Source organism: Pantherophis guttatus, chromosome 16, assembly GCF_059756535.1.
Source record: "Pantherophis guttatus breed Tessera chromosome 16, ASM5975653v1, whole genome shotgun sequence".
NCBI lineage: Eukaryota > Metazoa > Chordata > Lepidosauria > Squamata > Colubridae > Pantherophis > Pantherophis guttatus.
The window spans coordinates 6,744,008-6,763,107 of NC_142078.1; the positions used below are offsets into that span (position 1 = coordinate 6,744,008).

Below are 19,100 nucleotides of genomic sequence, written 5' to 3' on the forward strand. Positions count from 1 at the left end.
CTATTCCAAAAGATTCAGTGCCTTGGTGGTCCTTCAGAAAGCAACCTCTTTCTTCGACCCTTTGAACTAGATGGAAGATCAGTCTCTCTTCGATGGCGGAGACGAAAACAGAAGCCGGGCCAAGGATAGGGCTGAATGGAACCCAAAGGACTTTTGTTGCCAAACAGTAAATCAGCAGCTATATAGGAGAAGTCCAGAAAAATCAGAGGGGAGCTGATAAATGTGTATTTCTGGAAAGAAAGGAGCTTTTGATTTAACGGGGACGGAAGCACAAAGGAAGAAGAGCGAACAAGCCAAATTGCTTGCGAGAGATTTCGAGGAAAGCTTTACTTCTTGTGGTTTTCCCCCTCCAGCGATTTTCCTCCCCACGTCTTAATTTTTTTTTAATGTGTGGCCGGTAGCTCTCACCAGGGGGCAATAAAAGCCTGACTTAAAAACCCAGCCGTATATATTATGCACTTATATTTGTAGTTCTCGCCAGACATTTCTCCAGCTGCTTCTTTTCTTAGCTTTGTGCGTTCTTGTTGTTGTTTTTTTCTTTCTTCAATGGGTATTTCAAGCTGAAATCCACTCGGTTGGGAGTAAGGCCCTTTAATCCATCTCAGTGGGCCTTATCTATGAGTAGAAGATGTCATTTATGTCATCGTTTTCAAGATACTGGATTCCATAAAGACACCTCTGGCATCTGACGTTAATTGTAAGAGTTGGTCAAAGAGTTAGCTTTTTCGAATAGACTCGATCTGGGATAGAAATAGAAATAGAAGAGAAATAGAAGAGGAGAGAGAAAATAGAAGAGAAATAGAAAAGGAGAGAGAAAATAGAAGAGAAATAGAGAAGAGAGAAAAGAGAAGAGAAATAAAAGAGAACAGAAGAGAGAAAAGAGAAGAGAAATAGAAGAGGAGAGAGAAAATAGAAGAGAAATAGAAAAGGAGAGAGAAAATAGAAGAGAAATAGAAGAGAAGAGAGAAAAGAGAAGAGAAATAAAAGAGAACAGAAGAGAGAAAATAGAAGAGAAATAGAGGAGAGAGAAAATAGAAGAGAAATAGAAAAGGAGAGAGAAAATAGAAGAGAAATAGAAGAGAAGAGAGAAAATAGAAGAGAAGAGAGAAAAGAGAAGAGAAAGAAGAGAAGAGAGGAAAGAGAAGAGAAAGAGAAGAGAGAAAATAGAAGAGAAATAGAAGAGAAAATAGAAGAGAAAGAGAAGGGAAGAGAAAAAATAGAAGAGAAAGAAATAAAAGAGAAGAGAAGAGAGAAAATAGAGAAAGAGAAGAGAAGAGAAAATAGAAGAGAAATAGAAGAAGAGAGAAAATAGAAGAGAAATAGAAGAGAAAAGAGAAGAGAAAGAGGAGAGAGAAAATAGAAGAGAAATAGAAGAGAAAATAGAAGAGAAAGAGAAGGGAAGAGAAAAAATAGAAGAGAAATAGAAATAAAAGAGAAGAGAGAAAATAGAGAAATAGAAGAGAAGAGAAAATAGAATAGAAATAAAAGAAGAGAGAAAATAGAAGAGAAAATAGAAGAGAAATAGAAGAGAGAGAAAATAGAAGAGAAAGAGAAGGGAAGAGAAAAAATAGAAGAGAAATAGAAATAGAAGAGAAGAGAGAAAATAGAGAAATAGAAAAGAAGAAAAAATAGAAGAGAAATAGAAGAGGAGAGAAAATAGAAGAGATAGAAGAGAAAGAGAAGAGAAGAGAGAAAATAGAATAGAAATAAAAGAAGAGAGAAAATAGAAGAGAAATAGAAGAGAGAGAAAATAGAAGAGAAAGAGAAGGGAAGAGAAGAGAAAAAATAGAAGAGAAATAGAAATAAAAGAGAAGAGAGAACATAGAGAAATAGAAGAAGAGAAAATAGAAGAGAAATAGAAGAGAAAATAGAAAATAGAAGAGAAATAGAAGAGAAGAGAAAATAGAATAGAATAGAATAGAATAGAATAGAATAGAATAGAATAGAATAGAATTCTATAGAATAGCTTTGAATATACACTAAATGGCATACATTAAAAATGAAACTTCATTGCCTACAGCTCTTAAAGGCTCACCACCTCCAATTTTACATTACATAAACATGACAAGATACTGAAGCACGACAAGATTTGTCGTACTCTCCCTGCAAACAAAACTGTACAAAAGCATCATTTGCATATCATTCCCCCACCCCCGAAAAATCTATTCTTATTTCTTTCACACAGCTGTTTTTCCTCTGGTCTCGTGATATCTCAGAAGAACAAAATGCCACATAAAAACTGGCGATTCTAGGGGATCTGGTTTTGGCTACCAGCTGTGTGAAAGAGGGAAGGAGAAGGAACACAAGAAAAAGGGAGGAGAAGGAAAAGGAGGAGCGGGAAAAAGAAAGCTAGGAAGAGGGGGAAGGAGAAGGGGAAGGAGAAGAAGCAGAGGGAAGAGGAGAAACCAAAAAGGGAGAAGGGGAAGGAGGAGAAAAAGAAGAGCGGGAGAAGAAGGAGGAAAGGGAGAGGGAGGAAGAGGAGAAGGAAAAAGGGAAGGAGAAGGGAAGGAAGAGAATAAAAAGATGAAGAAAGAGGAGAAGAAAAAGGAGAAAAAAGGAAAAGAAGGGAAAGGAGAAGAAAAGAGGGAGGAGGAGAAGATGGATAATGAGAAAGGGGGAGGAGGAGGAGGAACAGAAGGAAAAGGGAGGAGAAGGAAAAGGAGTGGGAAAAAGAAAGCTAGGAAGAGGGGGAAGGAGAAGGAGAAGAAGCAGAGGGAGGAGGAGAGAACAAAAGGAGGAGAAAGGGAAGGAGGAGAAAAAGAAGAGGGAGAAGAAGGAGAAGAGGCGGAGGAAAAAGAAGAGGCGGAGGAGAAAGGAGGAGAAGAAAGGCGGCGGAAAGGGAGAGGGAGGAAGAGGAGAAGGAAAAAGAGTAGGAGAAGAGAAGGAAGAGAAGAAAAGGAAGAAGAAAGAAGAGAAGAAAAAGGAGAAAAAAGAAGAAGGGAAAGGAGAAGAAAAGAAGAGGGAGGAGGAGATGGATAATGAGAAAGAGGAAGAGGAGGAGGAGGAAAGGAGGAAGACTACGGGGTCCTTAATGCTGTCTGAGCTTGGTTCTTTTCTTGCAGATGTTTCATAACCCAACTAGGTTATATCATCAGTGCTAGAAGGAAGTGGGGTTTGCAGGGAGGAGGAAGAGAAAGAAGAGGAGGAGGAGAAAGAGGAAGAGGGGAGGAGGAGGAGGAGGAAAGGGAGAGGGAGGAAGAGGAGAAGGAAAAAGGGTAGTATAAGAGAAGGAAGAGAAGAAAAGGAAGAAGAAAGAAGAAAAAGGAGAAAAAAGAGTGAGAAGAAGGGAAAGGAGAAGAAAAGGAGAGGGAGGAGGAGGAGATGGATAATGAGAAAGGGAGGAGGAAGAGGAGGATGAACTATTGCCATTGCCTGGGAATTCCATCCAAAATTGGGGGAGAATCTCTCTTTCCTTTGAGAGCCAATATTCCTTACCTTCATTTTTAATTGAAACGCCATTATATTATTTCCACGGCTGCTTTGCCACAGAACAGTTACAAAGCAACCCAATCCAAAATCTATTTTTTTTTCCAGTTCAGCCTGGGATCCCTAAAAGTACCCCGAGACTACAACTTCCATCCTTGGTGAACCCTGCTCACGCTTGGCCAGGGCTGATGGGAACGGTAATCCCAAACCTTACATTAATTCCCCAGTTTTGCCTACCCCAATAAAACTTTAAGGAAGCCGGGTTCGATGCCCAGCTCAACATTTCAATGCCTGGTTTTTTTTTTTTTAACAACCAGCCTTAGAACCCCCCCCACCCAAAAAAAAGACCTCAGCTAGGCGGAAATAAATTCCCAGTTTTGAAGGATTTGCCACTGGCCAATCTGTGCCATGCATGACCAGAAATTTGAAGCTTGAGCTGGAACGGAGGAGAGAGAAAGAAAGAGAGAGAGAGAGAAAGAGAGAGAAAAAAAATTGAATTATCCAAGGCAAAAACGTACTTCTGAAATTCCCCGCTGTTCGAGTACTGTTTAGTTTGCATGCAAACCTTAATTATAGCTCTCTGGCACAACTAGGAAAAGAGAAACGTTTATGCTGGGCCTCCTAAAGCGATAGTTAGGTTTTTGTCAACGACGGGCGATGCAAAAACTTGCTTCCCTCCCCTGCCTCCTATCTCCAAATTGAGTTTCTCTTCTTTATAAAGGAGGGCAGCTGATCCCTGCAATATTCTAAATTTAGGCCAGGCAGTTCTGCAAATTTGCAAGGAAGCAATCTGGTAATGCCTAATAAATAAATTTTTTTAAAAAGACATTAAAAATAATAATAATGATAAGCCTTAAGATATTTCTTTGCATAGGGTTATTTTCTCTGACGTGGGAGACAGGTGTCGTTTGCATCTTCTTCAGGGGTTCTCTGCCTGGTTGCTGCGTGGGCGTGGCCATGGTGGGTGTGGTCTAGTCGGCTTCCTGCACCACGGCGGGAGTGGAGGCGTTTTTGCCCTCCCCGGGCTCCGGAGGCTTTTCTTGAGCCTCTGGGAGGGTGAAAATGGCCTCCCCAGGCTCCAGAGGCCCTCTAGAGGCTGGAAATGGGCCCATTCCCGAACTTCTGTTAGGCCTGTTTTTCACCCTCCCCGAGCCTCTGCATGTGCCCTGCACTTACCTGCATCCAAAACGGGCCGCGTGGGGACTCCTGGGAGGGGAGGGGTGGGAGGGGCCAGCCAGGAGTGGGATTTGGGGGTTCTCTGAACTGCATAGAATCTTAACTAGAGGTTCTCCCGAACCCCTGTGAACCCCCAGCAGCCCCACCCCTGATCTTCTTCTTCCTCTTCTTCCAAAGGTACTTTTCCCCCCCCAAAAAAAGGACTTTTTTTTTCTCTGAAAAGGTTTCGCTTCTCCTCCGAGAAGCTTCTTCAGTTCTGAAGAAGAACTGAAGCAGAACCGAAAAAGCTTCTCGGAGGAGAAGCGAAACCTTTTCAAAGGAAAAAGAAAAAACGAAATAAGAAAGTCCAGTTGTCTTTTTGGGGGAGGGGAAAAAAAAGCCCCTTTGGGACAATCCTGACTTGGGATGATCGAGAAGCTCTGTCGACGCGGTGGTGGGATCCTTCTGGTTTAACAACCGGTTCGGTGATTGCGTGTGCGCAGCTCAATGAAAAATCACCTTCCGCGTTAGTGCTAGGGCAGTGATGGTTAACCTTTTTGGTGCCGAGTGCCCAAACCCCCAAAATGCAATGCGAGCACTCCCTCCATGCATGCACCCCGCCCCCTGTTTTGGCTTCCAGGTTGGTGTAGGCGGCTTTCCAGGTCCAAAATGGGGCACGGGGGGGGGCTGCATCCCGTTTTGGGCCTGGTAAGCCGCCTGCATCAACCTGCACCCCCCTGTGCATGCGCCCCGCCCCTCCTGCGCATGTGTGCGTCCCCCGCATGTGCGGCAGAGGCCTGAAGACTAGCTGGCAGGCGGGAAGTGCACACGCATGCATGGTGGAACCGGGCTTGGGCGATAGCTGGCATGCCTGCAGGGAGGGCTCGGCATGCCATAGGTTCGCCATCATGGTGCTAGGGAATTAAAACAGCTGAGGCACGACAATCCGCTCTGCCGTGCTAATCAGCTGTGAAGATAAAGGTAAGTAAAGCGCAGAGGCGGGTGGGCGGGCCCAACTGTTCGTCAGAGCGAACCGCTTCGCTCCCAGCTGATTGTTGGAGCTACCGATTCGTGCGAACCGGTCTGAACCAGTAGAATCCCACTCCTGCGAGGATGGGATAACTTTCTATCGTGTAGAAAGGACGCTAAAATCCTTCTAGGGAGCCGAGGATCTGAATGTGGAACATTGTGTAATGTGGTCAACCACCGCGTTGATCGGAAGGAAGAGGGGAAGGCAGGCAAGACGCAACCCCCATCTCCAAGTCTTTGTAATTTGAGGCTCAACTTTGCCTTCGCTTTCTAAAACCGACCATTAAGAGGCCCCGGCAAATTGTAAACGGGAGGTGGGGTGGGGTGTCTCTCTTTTGAGTCCCGTCCCCCCGAGCTGGGTTGGAACTAGGATCGTAATCGAAGTAGCCAGCCAGAATGTTATTTCTCGCCTGCCTTGAGAAATTCCTTCCTTCCTTCTTTCTTTCTTTTTCTTTCTCTCTCCTTCCTTCCTTCCTTTCTTTTTCTTTCTTTCTTTTTCTTTTTCTTCCCCTCCCTCCCTTCCTTCCTTCCTTCCTTCCTTTCTAAAACGTGGGGGCCAATGACAGGTAGTCCTCGACATACAGTCATTTGTTTAGTGCCCAAAATTACAACAGCACTGGAAAAAAGGGGGCTTATGACCGGTTTTCACACTTAATGACCATTGCAGCATCCCTCATGCGCAGAGGTGGGTTTTACCACCGGTTCATCGCGTGCATGCTCACTTCGCACACACGCCTTCCACGCATACACCTGGCCTCAAAAACATAGCTAAATAGGACGGCATAGCGCCAGGGCAGTTGCTGCTACCAGTTCGCCTCAATCCGTGCGAACCGGCTGAATCCCACCATTGCTCCTGTGGCCCAGTTCCGAATAGTCTGCGGCCCGAGGGTGGGGGACTCCTGGATTAGAGGAGACAGGCTGATTTAAAACAGGCTGCCTTTACGTCACACCCATTGTTCCTCCCTGCTGTTTAACCCAACATTATCAAAACTGGCTTCTGCCAGAGGCTGGGTGTTCCCTCGTACGGGTGGAGAGGAGCTGGCCTTGCACATTTGTTTACCCATCATGGGCATTTCCTTCTCGCCCTGCCAGCCAGATTCTCCAAGCCGGCTCTCCCATTATCTGCCGGAAGCAACTGCGTTGTTACCTTTGGCCTTCAAAAGTTGGCAGAGAAGGCGAGTTCACCGTGCTTGGCCCCACCCAGCCGGGCATCAAAGCCAGGTCTCTCTCTCAATAGACAGTTGGGCACACCTGAGAATTGCAGCCAAGGTGGTTTGCTTGGCAGGAGAAGAAAGCTGTGGGCGTCTCTCCTTGAGCTCTGATGACCGACAGGTGCGTCACTGCCTTGCGATGAAAGGAATGGGAACCGAGAGGCGAAATTGGGGCATCTCCGTGCCACCGAGGCTCTCTCTCCCTTTGGAAGGCAAATTAAGGCATCTCTCTTTACCGCAAGTTATTTTGAGAATAAAAGCGGGGTAAAATTAGTCTAAAAAACAAAACAAAAAACAGAGTTGGTTGGAACTGCTAATATTTCACAGAGGTTAAGCAAGGAGCAGAAGAGGACAAATTATTTCCATCTGCCGTTTTTTTTTTTTTTTGAGTTGTCTATTTCCGTCCGGGAATTTCTAAGTAGCTTTCATTCATTAGGACGTTCTCGGAAGAAACCCACCTCCCCATCTTTGGTCTCGTGTGTGTTGGGTGCTAAGAGTCCCCCATGAGGTCCAGTTGTCTCCTTGGCATCTCCTGGACATCCCATCAAAGGTGTGGAGGAGCTAATATTCTAAGTTTCTCCTGAGGCCCACCGATCTTCCCAACACAAGAGGCTGAAGTGCGATGGAAACCCACGGGTGGTCCGGCGTGTTGAGCTAGCCATCTCTGGCCAAACTTTCTTGGTGCCCACCACAAACACCTTTGGGGAATCTACTCTGCACAGAGAGAGAGGGGGGGAGAGAAGGAGAGAGGGTGGAAGGGTGTGAGAGAGGGAAGAGAAGGAGAGAGGGAGAGAGGGGGAGAAAGAGAGGGAGGGAGAGGGGAAGAGAGAGGGAGGGAGAGACAAGAGGGGGAGAGAGTGAGGGAGAGAGAGAGGGAGGGAGGGAGAGGCAGGGGGAGAGAAGGAAAGGGTGGGAGGGGGAGAGAGGCTGAGGGTGAGAGAGGGAGGGAGAGGGAGAAGGAGAGAGGGAGGGAGAAAGAGGGAGAGGGAGGGAGGGAGAGGCAAGAAGGGGAGTTGGGGAGAGAGAGAGGGAGGGCGAGGGAGGGAGAGGCAGGGAAAGAGAAGAAGAGGGAGAAGGAGAGAGGGACAGAGGAAGGGAGGGAGAGAAAGAGAGACCCTTGGCTCCTGCCAGGTGAGGAGACTCCACGGCTTCCTCTGAGCATGGGCAGAGTGTCCCGTTCCCCCCCCCCAAGAAGGAGGGGGGGGGAAAGAGAGCTTTTCTCAGGATCTCCTGCTGCTGGAAGGAAAAGCCAACTGCCGGCCAGAGGCGCAGGTTGCCGCTTCTCTCAATCCGGATTGCAACCGAAGCGATGCTGGGGCAGGAGCGGGGCGGGGAAGAGGGGGAGGAGAGAGAGAGAAGAGCCTTGGGCCCGAGGATCCTCCTTTGTTTGTTGCTGCTGCTGCTGCTGCGGCCTCCGCCGCCACCACCGAGCCGAGCATCTTCGTGGTCGCTGGGGAGACGCGAACCCCCTTTTTCCTTCCAGCTGTCGGGGATCCGGGGAGAGGCGGGTCTTCAAAGCCCGGCAGCCCTTCGCCCATTGGCCGAGCGGGCTCCCCCCAGGAGCCCGCTCACGTGTCCCAGCCGCTTCCCCATTGGCCAGCTCTCCAGCCCGTCGCCCTCCTCCCTTCTTCTCCTCCTCTCGCAACTCCTTCTTTCTTTCTTTCTTTTTTTTTTTCCGCCTTCTTCTTTCTCTCGCTTTCCCCGGCGCTGGCTGGGAGGTGCGGGGTGGGTGGGTGGGTGGAGGCCCTCATTGTTAGCAAATTGGGGAGGGGGGGCTAGGCAGGCAGAGGCGAGGGAAGTGAAAGGAGGAGGGGGAAAAAAGGGGGGAAGGGGAGAAAGGAGGTGGAGAAGATGCCATGGTGGTCCCGGCTCGCCTCTTGCCCGCCAGCCGGCTGCCTGCTCGCTCCTGCCCGCGCCTGAGACCCTCCTGGCAGCTGCCTCGGTAGCAGCGGCGGAAGCCCCCCTCCCCAACCCCGTCTCGGGCCAGGATTCGGGGGTCCCCAACCCCCGGGGCTGAATGGCCGGGCGGCGGCCGCGCTATGATGCTGGCCATGGTGCTGGTGCTGGTGCTGTGGCTGGGCTCGGCTTGCGCGCTGCAGCCCGCCGGCTCCCGATGGGTTTCCCCGGCGCCTCCTTGGCCCCGGCGGCCCGAAGGCAGCGGCGAGAACGAGCTGGCAACCTGGACGCCAAACGCCACTCGGGAGTCACCGGCCGCCTCTCCGACGCCGAGCACTGACAGCGCGCCCGGCCCGGCTCCGGCTCCGACTCTCACCTGGCCGTCCCCGGGCCCTGCCTCGCCCCCTCCGGCCTCCGCCTCGCCTGCCCCGCAGGAGGACCCCCCCGCCGGCCCCCCGACCCATGGGCCTCCCTCGCCGGCAGAAGAGGGAGAGGAGGAGGAAGATGCGCCGGTCCACAGCGGAACAGGTGAGCGGAGGCGAAAGCGAAGGCGGACGCGGCTGTTTTTTGGGGGAGGGGGGGTATCCAGAGTGGATGAAGGCAGGGCTGGACGTGGTTTTTGGGGGTACCCAGGATGGATGCGGCTTTTGGGGGGGGGCAGGGTGAATGAACGCAGAGCTGGACACGGCTTTTGGGGGTACCCAAGATGGACACGGCTTTTGAGGGTACCCAGGGTGGATGAAGGCAGGGCTGGATGTGGGTTTTGGGGTACCCAGGATGGATGTGCCTTTTGGGGGGCAGGGTGAATGAACGTAGAGCTGGAGACGGCTTTTGGGGGTACCCAAGATGGACACGGCTTTTGGGGGTACCCAGGGTGGATGAAGGCAGGGCTGGATGTGGGTTTTGGGGTACCCAGGATGGATGTGCCTTTTGGGGGGCAGGGTGAATGAACGTAGAGCTGGAGACGGCTTTTGGGGGTACCCAAGATGGACACGGCTTTTGAGGGTACCCAGGGTGGATGAAGGCAGGGCTGGATGTGGTTTTTGGGGTACCTAGGATGGATGCGGTTTTGGGGGGTACCCAAGATGGATGAAAGCAGGGCTGGAATGTGGTTTTTTTGTGGGTACCTGGAATGGATGAATGCAGTGCTGGAGACAGCTTTTGTGGGTACCCAGGATGGATGTAGCTTTTGGGGATACCAGGGTGGATGAACGCAGGGCTGGAGATGGCCTTTGGGGGTACCCAAGATGGATGCAGCTTTTGAGGGTACCCAGAGTGGATGAAGGCAGTGCTGTAGACAGCTTTTGTGGGTACCAAGGATGAATGAAGCTTTTGGGGGTACCCAGGGTGGATGGGGATTTTGGGGGTACCCAGGGTGGATGAACAAGATGTCAAGTGCTGGATGCAGCTTTTGGGGGTACCCAGAATGGATGTGGCTTTTGGGGGTACCCGGGTGGATGAACGCAGGGCTGGAGATGGCTTTTGGGGTTACCCAGGATAGATGGGGATTTTAGGGGTACCCAGGGTGGATGAACAAGGTGTCAAGTGCTGGATGAGCTTTTGGGGGTACCCAGGATGGACACGACTTTGGGGGTATGAGGGTGGATGAACGCAGGGCTGGAGATGGCTTTTGGGGGTACCCAGGATGAATTTGGCTTTTGGGGGTAGCTAGATGGATGAACGCAGGGCTCGAAATGGCTTTTGGGGTTACCCAGGATAGACGGGGATTTTGGGGGTATCCAGACTGGTTGAACAAAGTTTCAAGTGCTGGACGCGGCTTTTGGGGGTACCAGGATGGATGAACAAGGTGTTAAGGCCATCCGGTTGTCCTTAAGGGAAGTGAGCGAGGGAGCAGCAGGATTTTTTCCAGGCTCTGGCGACCTTGGTTGTCCGCCCCCATCTTCCACAGCCGACTGTGGATAATGGGAACAGCGAAGCAGCTCCTCTGCTCCTGAAGGGCACATTTGTGTAGCTCTGTGTGTGTGTGTGTGTGTGTGTGTGTGTGTGTGTGTGTGTGTGTAAAAAAAAACCTGGGGAGAGGAGGCAAAAGAATCTTGCTGGAGACTGAAGCCAGCAAGAGCTTCTTTGATCTGCTAGATTTCTGCATTCGGGGCCGGCTTAGCCCACCCTTGCAAGGGGATTTTTTTCAGGTAGTTCCCAAGGCAAGGTTTTCCCCCATATCAGGAACTAACTTTCTTTCTTTCTTTCTTTCTTTCTTTCTTTCTTTCTTTCTTTCTTTCTTTCTTTCTTTCTTTCTTTCTTTCTTTCTTCATTTGGGCATCTGAAAAAGGGAATCTTTGCATTCCCCGGCACGGAATCCCACCCTTCCCAAGGGAGCTGCCACTGCCCAACATAAGCGAAGGGCGCTAGGTTGGAGAGAGATAGGCAAGACTTTTAGTGTGTGAAAAGGCAGCAGGTCACAGGGGGAATTTCCATTCTGTTTGGGTTGCATCTCCGTTCGTTCTTTTTCCTCCTTTCCTCCTCAGTGGAGAACCTTCGGGGCACAACGCTGTGAATGTTACCTGGGAGGGGGGAACGGGACGACCTGCAACTGGACTGTCTAATCCAGGGGTCAGCAACTCGTGGCTCTGGAGCTGCATGTGGCTCTTTCATCCCTTTGCTGCAGCTCCGTGTTGCTGGTCGGCTCCCCAATTGATAGGGCTTTTGGTTAGGACGGGTAGAGGAAAAAGGACGCCGCTCTAGGAGGAGAATCTATGGTGGGGGAACCAGACTTCCGGTCGGCTCCAGAATTGAACGGGGGGCTTCCCGTTAGGACCTTTGTGGCTCTTTGAGTGTTTAAGGTTACCGACCCCGGTATAATCCAACATATGCTATTAGGATAGACTTGCTTCCTGTATCTTCAGAATCATCTTGAACCATCCTGACCGGTTCAAGGTTGACTCGTCCTTCCGTCCTTCCGAGGTTGGTAAAATGAGGACCTGGGGGGGGGGGCAAGAGGCTGGACTCTGTCAACAACCCAGAGGGGGCTGCAAATATATTGGTTGTATAAACCATAGTTGTAGGATCAAAATCATGTGAAGTATTAGTACCGCTTTATAAAGCTTTGCTGTTGTTAGTTGTGAAGTCGTGTCCGACCCATCGCAACCCCATGGACCATGTTCCTCCAGGCCTTCCTGTCCTCTACTATCCTCTGGAGTCCATTTAAGCTCACGCCAACTGCTTCAGTGACTCCATCCAGCCACCTCGTTCTCTGCCGTCCCCTTCTTCTTTTGCCCTCCATCGTTCCCAGCATTGGGCTCTTCTCCAGGGAGTCCTTCCTTCTCCTTAGGTGGCGAAGTATTTGAGTTTCCTCTTCAGGATCTGGCCTTCTAAAGAGCAGTCAGGGTTGATCTCCTCTAGGACTGACCAGTTGGATGGCCTTGCAGTCCAAGGGACTCACAGGAGTCTTCTCCAGCACCATCATTCAAAGGCCTTCATTCTTTAGCGCTCAGCCTTCCTTATGGTCCAACTTTCTTATAAAGCTTTATAAAGCCTTAGTAAGGCCACATCTGGAATACTGCATCCAGTTTTGGTCACCACATTACAAAAAAAAGATGTTGAGACTTTGGAAAAGACCAGCAACTAAAACGATGAAGGCAAAAACATATGAAGGACAGTTGCAGGATTTGGGTATGTCTAGCCTAGTGAAAAGAAGGACTAAGGGGGACATGATAGCAGTTTTCCAGTATTTGAGGGGCTGCCCCAAAGAAGAGGGAGTCAAGCTATTTTCCAAAGCACCAGAAGCAGGACAAGAAACAATGGATGGAAACTAATCAAGGAGAGAAGCAACCTGGAATTAAGGAGAAACTTCCTAACAGTGAGGACAATTAACCAGTGGAACAGCTTGCCTCCAGAAGTTGCGAATGCTCCAACACTGGAAGTTTTTAAAAAGAGGTTAGATAACCATTTGTCTGAAATGGTGTAGGACCGTCATGGCAAACCTATGGCACATGTGCCACAGGTGGCACACGTAGCCATATCAGTGGGCACGCGAGCTCAGCTCCGACGTGGCCTTCTAGGCCCACCAGAAGTAGAAAAACAGGCTGTTTCCTGCCTCCGGAGGGCCTTGGTCAGTGGTGGAGAAGGCCCGTTTTTTGCTGTCCCCAGCCTCCAGAGCCTTTCTAGGAGTCTGGGGAGGGCAAAAATGGCCTTCCCCACCCCCTGGAGGCCATAAATGGCCCATTTGCCAACTTCCAGTAGGACAGGAAGTTGGCAAACGGGCCGTTTTCGGCCTCCAGAGGGCCTCCGGGGGGTGGGGCAGACTGTTTTCGCCCTCCCCAGACTCCTAGAAAGGCTCTGGAGCCAGGTGAGAGAGAAAAATGGGCCTACTGGGCCATTGCGTACTGGGAGCGGGGGGTGTCGCACATGCATGCACGGGGCGCATAGAATTATGGGTGTGGGCACGCACACATGTGACACCACCCCTGCCCCCCCTCCTGGCACGCGATGGCAAAAAGGTTAGCCATCACTGGTGTAGGGTCTCCTGCTTGAGCAAGGGGTTTAACTAGAAGACCTCGAAGGTCCCTTCCAACTTTATTCTGATTTGAAAAAGATAAGTTCTATTGCAATTGCTTTTGAGAGCTCTCAAGAGGGAGCAAGGTGGATGAAGAGTGGGTCATCCTTAGGGTTGATACTTCAGGAGGTACCCAGCCTCCTGAAGAATGTCACAAATGTCCTTTTTCAAAAGGCAGCTGGACTTTCTTTGGGTTTTTCTTTTTCCTTGAAGAGGTTTCGCTTCCCATCCAAGAAGCTTCTTCCGTTCTGACGAAGCTTCTTCAGAACTGAAGAAGCTTCTTGGCTGAGAAGTAAAATGTCTTCAAGGAAGGAGAGGAAAAAGAAGAAGGAAAGTTCAGTTGCCTTCTGAGAAAAAGCACCTTTGGGACAGTTACGACCTGGAAGACCGAGAATCTCCATTGACATTGTGAAGAATGTCAATGTCAACGGCAGAGATTGGACTAAAAGTCTGACCAATCGGAAACCTTGGAGTTGTCCTCGTAGTTTGGGCCACACAAGACATCCAGAGTGTTGCTATTTTCAACATCAACATCAATAAGATGAATACTGTAAATGCATTGCCGTTTCTCCTCTAACCGTTCTTATCGCTCTCGTTTTGTTTACGACGTTGGCGTTGAGCCTGGAGGAAACCAGGTGCTGGCAAACAGTAACAGAGTCGGAAGGGACCTTGGAGGTCATCTAGTCCAACCCCCTGCTCACTCAGGAGACCTACACTAGGGATTCGAACTGCCGAATTGCCGACTTTTCTGATCGACAAGCTTAGCCACTGAGCCACCTAGTTAGGCAAGATGAAGGCCATCTTCCCTTTGACCCAGAAGGACCTTCCTTCTCCCATAACTACAAGCTACCATCACACTGGCTGGCAGGCAGAGAATTATGGGAGTGGAGGCTCAACCCAACCGGGCTAAGATAACCGAAGGGCGTAGATCTTGTTCTGACTTTGGGGAAAATAATTGTCATCTGACAGCTTTGTTTAAGGAAGCCATTCAGAAGCCGAGTCCCTTATGAGAAGAAAGACAGGAAGTGGAAATGAAATTGAAGGTGGCTTTTTTGATTTTCTGTAGGATACAGATTAACAGAGTTGGAAGGGACCTTGTAGGTCATCTAGTCCAACCCTCTGCCCAAGCAGAAGACTCTACCCCATTTCTGACAGATAGCAGTCCGTTCTCTTCTTGAAAGCTTCCAGGGATGAAGCTGTCACAACTTCCGAAGGCACCTTCTGTTCCATGGGTTGGTTGTTCTTGCTGTCAGAAAAATTCTCCTTATTTCTAGGTTGAATCAATCAATCAATCAGAATAGAGTTGGAAGGGACCTTGTAGGTCATCTAGTCCAACCCCCCCACCCAAACAGGACACCCTACACCATTTCTGACAGATGGCAGTCCGGTCTCTTCTTGAAAGCCTCCAGTGATGAAGCTCCCACAACTTCCAAAGGCAACTTCTGTTCCATGGGTTGATTGTTTTCACAGTCAGGAAATTTCTCCTTATTTCCAGGTTGAATCTCTCCTTCATCAGTTTCCATCTATTATTCCTTGTCTGGCCTTCAGGTGCTTTGGAGAATAGCTTGACCCCATTTCCTCTCTGTGGCAGCCCCTCAAATATCGGAAGATGCTCTCGTGTCTCCCCTGGTCCTTCTCTTCACTAGACTAGCCATGCCCAGTTCCTGCAACCGTTCATCGTATGTTTTAGCCTCCAGTCCCCTCATCACTCATTACTCTTGGATCTGCCCTGACCTACCTTCTCATCTTTCCACATCTGGTCTCGTTTTCCAGGGCATTGTCTGTCATCCTGAGTCACTTCCTTTCCTTTTGTGATTTCTGGTTCGTTTGCAAAATTGGCAGAACTCCTAGCAGGTTTGATAAGATTATTATTCCTCGTGATGGGCGATTATTTATGAGGGATGGAGAATTAATCAACGCCCAGGAAAAAGGCTCCAGAGATGACTGGGCTGTTAGACAAAGAGGCCTGTTCGGACAGGAACTAAAGAGTCCACCCAATTTTGCTCTGACGCCTTAAGCCAATTTATCATGCTTGCATTGACTACAAGGTTGTCTTCTAATTGTGTTCTGTGGGTGTCAGACTGGGAAAATTAGGTGGGGCATGGGACTTTTCTAAGTCATGGCAACTGTGAGGGATGCCCCAAAGGTGTTTTTTTCAAGAGGCAACTGGACTTTCTGGGTTTGCTTTGAAAATGTTTTGCTCCTCATCCAAGAAGCTTCTTCAGCTCTGACTGGATGATGGTGGGGAATGGAAGGATTTATACTCCTTGCAGACAGCTGGTCATTTGCATCCTTTTTGAGGGTCGTTGAGGCCCGTTGGAGGTTGATCTGTGTCTTTTGTTTCTCCTTGAAGACGTTTCGCTTCTTGTCCAAGAAGCTTCTTCAGCTCTGACTGGATGGTGGGGAAGGGAAGGATTTATACTCCTTGCAGACAGTTGGTCATTTGCATCCTTTTTGAGTAGCACCAGCTGCCTGCAACTACTGCAAGTTCGAATCTCACCAGGCTCAAGGTTGACTCAGCCTTCCATCCTTCCGAGGTAGGTAAAATGAGGACCCGGATTGTGGGGGCAATAAACTGACTTTGTATAAAAAAGAACACCGCTTAGTGGGGCCCGAAAGCCCTACTAAGCAGGTATATACAAAAGTATGAAGGCTATTGCTTAACGCATTGTAAGCCGCCCTGAGTCTCCAGAGAAGGGCGGCATATAAATCGAACCAATAAATAAATAAATAAATAAATTTGCATCCTTTTAGAGGGTCGTTGAGGCCACTTGGAGGTTTATCTGTGTCCTCAGAGTCACCTGAGTTGTGCAAATGGAAGTGTTCTTCTTGGAACTTCTTGGAACAGTTCCAGGAAGGCTCCACCCTCATTTGCACCACTCAGGTGACCCTGAGATAAACCTCCAAGTGGCCTCAATGACCCTCTAAAAGGATGCAAATTTATTTATTTATTTATTTATTGGTTCGATTTATATGCCGCCCTTCTCCAGCTGTCTGCAAGGAGTATCAATCCTTCCATTCCCTACCACCATCCAGTCAGAGCGGAAGAAGCTTCTTGGATGAGAAGCGAAACATCTTCGAAGAAAAACCAAGAAAGTCCAGTTGCCTCTTGAAAAAAACACCTTTGGGACGATCATGACCTGGATGATCGAGAATCTCCATAGACATTCAGTCCCAAAGATGCTTTTTCAAGAGGCAACTGGACTTCCTTGGTTTTTCTTTGAAGATGTTTCGCTTCTCATCCAAGAAGCTTCTTCGGTTCTGACTGATTTCCATCCTCAACCAGAACTGAAGAAGCTTCTTGGATGAGAAGTGAAACATATTCAAGGAAAAACCAGAAAATCCAGTTGCCTCTGGAAAAAGCGCCTTTGGGACAACCATGACTTGGATGACCGAGAATCTCCATAGACATTTAGCTATGCCAGAGTTGAAGAAGCTTCTTGGATGAGAAGTGAAACATTTTCAAAGAAAAATGCCCAGTTGCTTTTAAAAAGAACCATGACCTGGATGACTGAGAATTCAAGACATTTTGTTTCTCATCCAAGAAGCTTCTTCAGTTCTGACTGATTTCCATCCTCAACCAGAACTGAAGAAGCTTCTTGGATGAGAAGCGAAACATTTTCAAGGAAAAATGCTCAGTTGCTTTTAAAAAGAACCATGATCTGAATGACTGAGAATTCAAGACATTTTGTTTCTCATCCAAGAAGCTTCTTCAGTTCTGACGGACTTCCGTCCTCAACCAGAACTGAAGAAGCTTCTTGGATGAGAAGTGAAATGTCTTCAAAGAAAAACCAGAAAGTCCAGTTGCCTTTTGAAAAAGCACCTTCGGGACAACCTGGATGACTGAGAATCTCCAGAGACATTTGTGATGGATGCCTTTATCATCTGAAGGTCTCCTTTCCTCCTTTCAGAACCAGGGTCCAGTTGGGGGGGAGCATCCATGAAGTTCTTATTCTCCTGCTGGTTCTGGAAGCTACGGAAGATGAGGAATGTGGGAATGGTTCCTCCCCTTTCCTTGTGTTACACCCGGGTGTTTTAACTCTGGTTTACGGAGATTCTCAGTGCAATCCAAAGTGCTTTTTCAAGAGGCAACTGGACTTCCTTTCTTTTTCCTTTAAGATGTTTCGCTTCTCTTCCAAGAAGCTTCTTCAGCTCTGACTGAATGGTGGGGGAATGGAAAGATTTATGTTCAGTTGCAACGGAAGAAGCTTCTTCTTTTTTTTTAAAGTTTTTTATTTTAAACATAGTTAAAAAGACATACATAGACATACAACATATACAAGAATCATAATTTCTTTTCCCGCTACATAACAGTGATCCATTTCTTACTATATATAAATATTTACAGATATTATAATGTTAACTTATTCAGCCTTTTTCTCCTATTCTATTTTATTTCTACTAACATGTTAATTGATCTATCACATTTTTCTCTTTCCCTTCTTCATTCCTTTAATTTATTTCCTTATTTTTCAGCCATTCATACCAATTATTAAGAGCCTTGGTAGTACAGTGGTCTAAGGCACCCTGTTAGTAAGCTGGTTATTAAGACCAGCTGCCTGCAATTACTGCAGGTTCGAATCTCGCCAAGGCTCAAGGTTGACTCAGCCTTCCATCCTTTCTAAGGTAGGTAAATTGAGGACCCAGTTTGTGGGGGCAATAAGCTGACTTTGTATAAATATATACAAAAAGGATGAATGGCTATTGCTGAGCACATTGTAAGCCGCCCTGAGTCTCCGGAGAAGGACGGCATATAAATCAAATTAAAAAAAAAAACATAGTTAAAAAGACATACATAGACATACAACATATACAAGAATCATAATTTCTTTTCCCGCTACATAACAGTGATCCATTTCTTACTATATATAAATATTTACAGATATTATAATGTTAACTTATTCAGCCGTTTTCTCCTATTCTATTTTATTTCTACTAACATGTTAATTGATCTATCACATTTTTCTCTTTCCCTTCTTCATTCCTTTAATTTATTTCCTTATTTTTCAGCCATTCATACCAATTATTAAGAGCCTTGGTAGTACAGTGGTCTAAGGCACCCTGTTAATAAGCTGGTTATTAAGACCAGCTGCCTGCAATTACTGCAGGTTCGAATCTCTCCAAGGCTCAAGGTTGACTCAGCCTTCCATCCTTTCTAAGGTAGGTAAATTGAGGACCCAGTTTGTGGGGGCAATAAGCTGACTTTGTATAAATATACAAAAGGATGAAGGCTATTGCTGAGCACATTGTAAGCCGCCCTGAGTCTCCGGAGAAGGGCGGCATATAAATTAAAAAAAAAAAAAATATTCCACACTTTATAGTATTTAGTTTCCTCTTTCCCCTGAATTTCTTTAGTTAGTTTATCCAATTCTGCGCATTCCAAAATCTTTTTAATTATATCCTTATCTGGTGGAAATTCTTCTTTCTTCCAGTATTGCGCATATATAATACGTGCTGCTGTCAATATATGTAGTATGAGATACTGAGAAGCTTCTTGGAGGAGAAGCGAAACGTCTTCAAGGAAAAAAAAACCCAAAGGAAGTCCAGTTGCCTCTTGAAAAAGCACCTTTGGGTTAATTCTGGTTTGTTGTACCAGCCACAATTGTTGGTTCCTGCACATTAGGCTTAAGAGAAATGTTTATAGATGTGAGTCGTTTTCTGTTTTTTTAATGCTTTCTTTTGCAATCAGTTTCGTTGATGAGAAACGGACGTTGTTAAGGGAAAAAAAAAACTCAGCCCCAAGCACGTTGTTAAAACTCAGGGTGACTTTTTGGACTTCTGGAACCTTCCATAATAAATGCGAGAACTTCAATGTTTCCAAAAATCAAACCTTTTTCTCGTCGCTTTCCTGGATTGATTTGAAATGGTGC

The 19,100-nt window shown here is 47.6% G+C and overlaps 1 protein-coding gene across 1 annotated transcript in view; it reads left to right on the top strand.

The window, feature by feature from the left end:
• Positions 1-8,264: 8,264 nt before the first annotated feature.
• MEGF9 (multiple EGF like domains 9) overlaps positions 8,265-19,100 on the top strand; it is a 62,771-nt gene continuing 51,935 nt past the window's right edge. Inside the window, exon 1 of the mRNA XM_060694868.2 lies at positions 8,265-9,245. Coding sequence (XP_060550851.2) covers positions 8,861-9,245 — 385 coding nt within the window. The 5' untranslated portion in view covers positions 8,265-8,860. The remainder of the gene's footprint in view (positions 9,246-19,100) is intronic.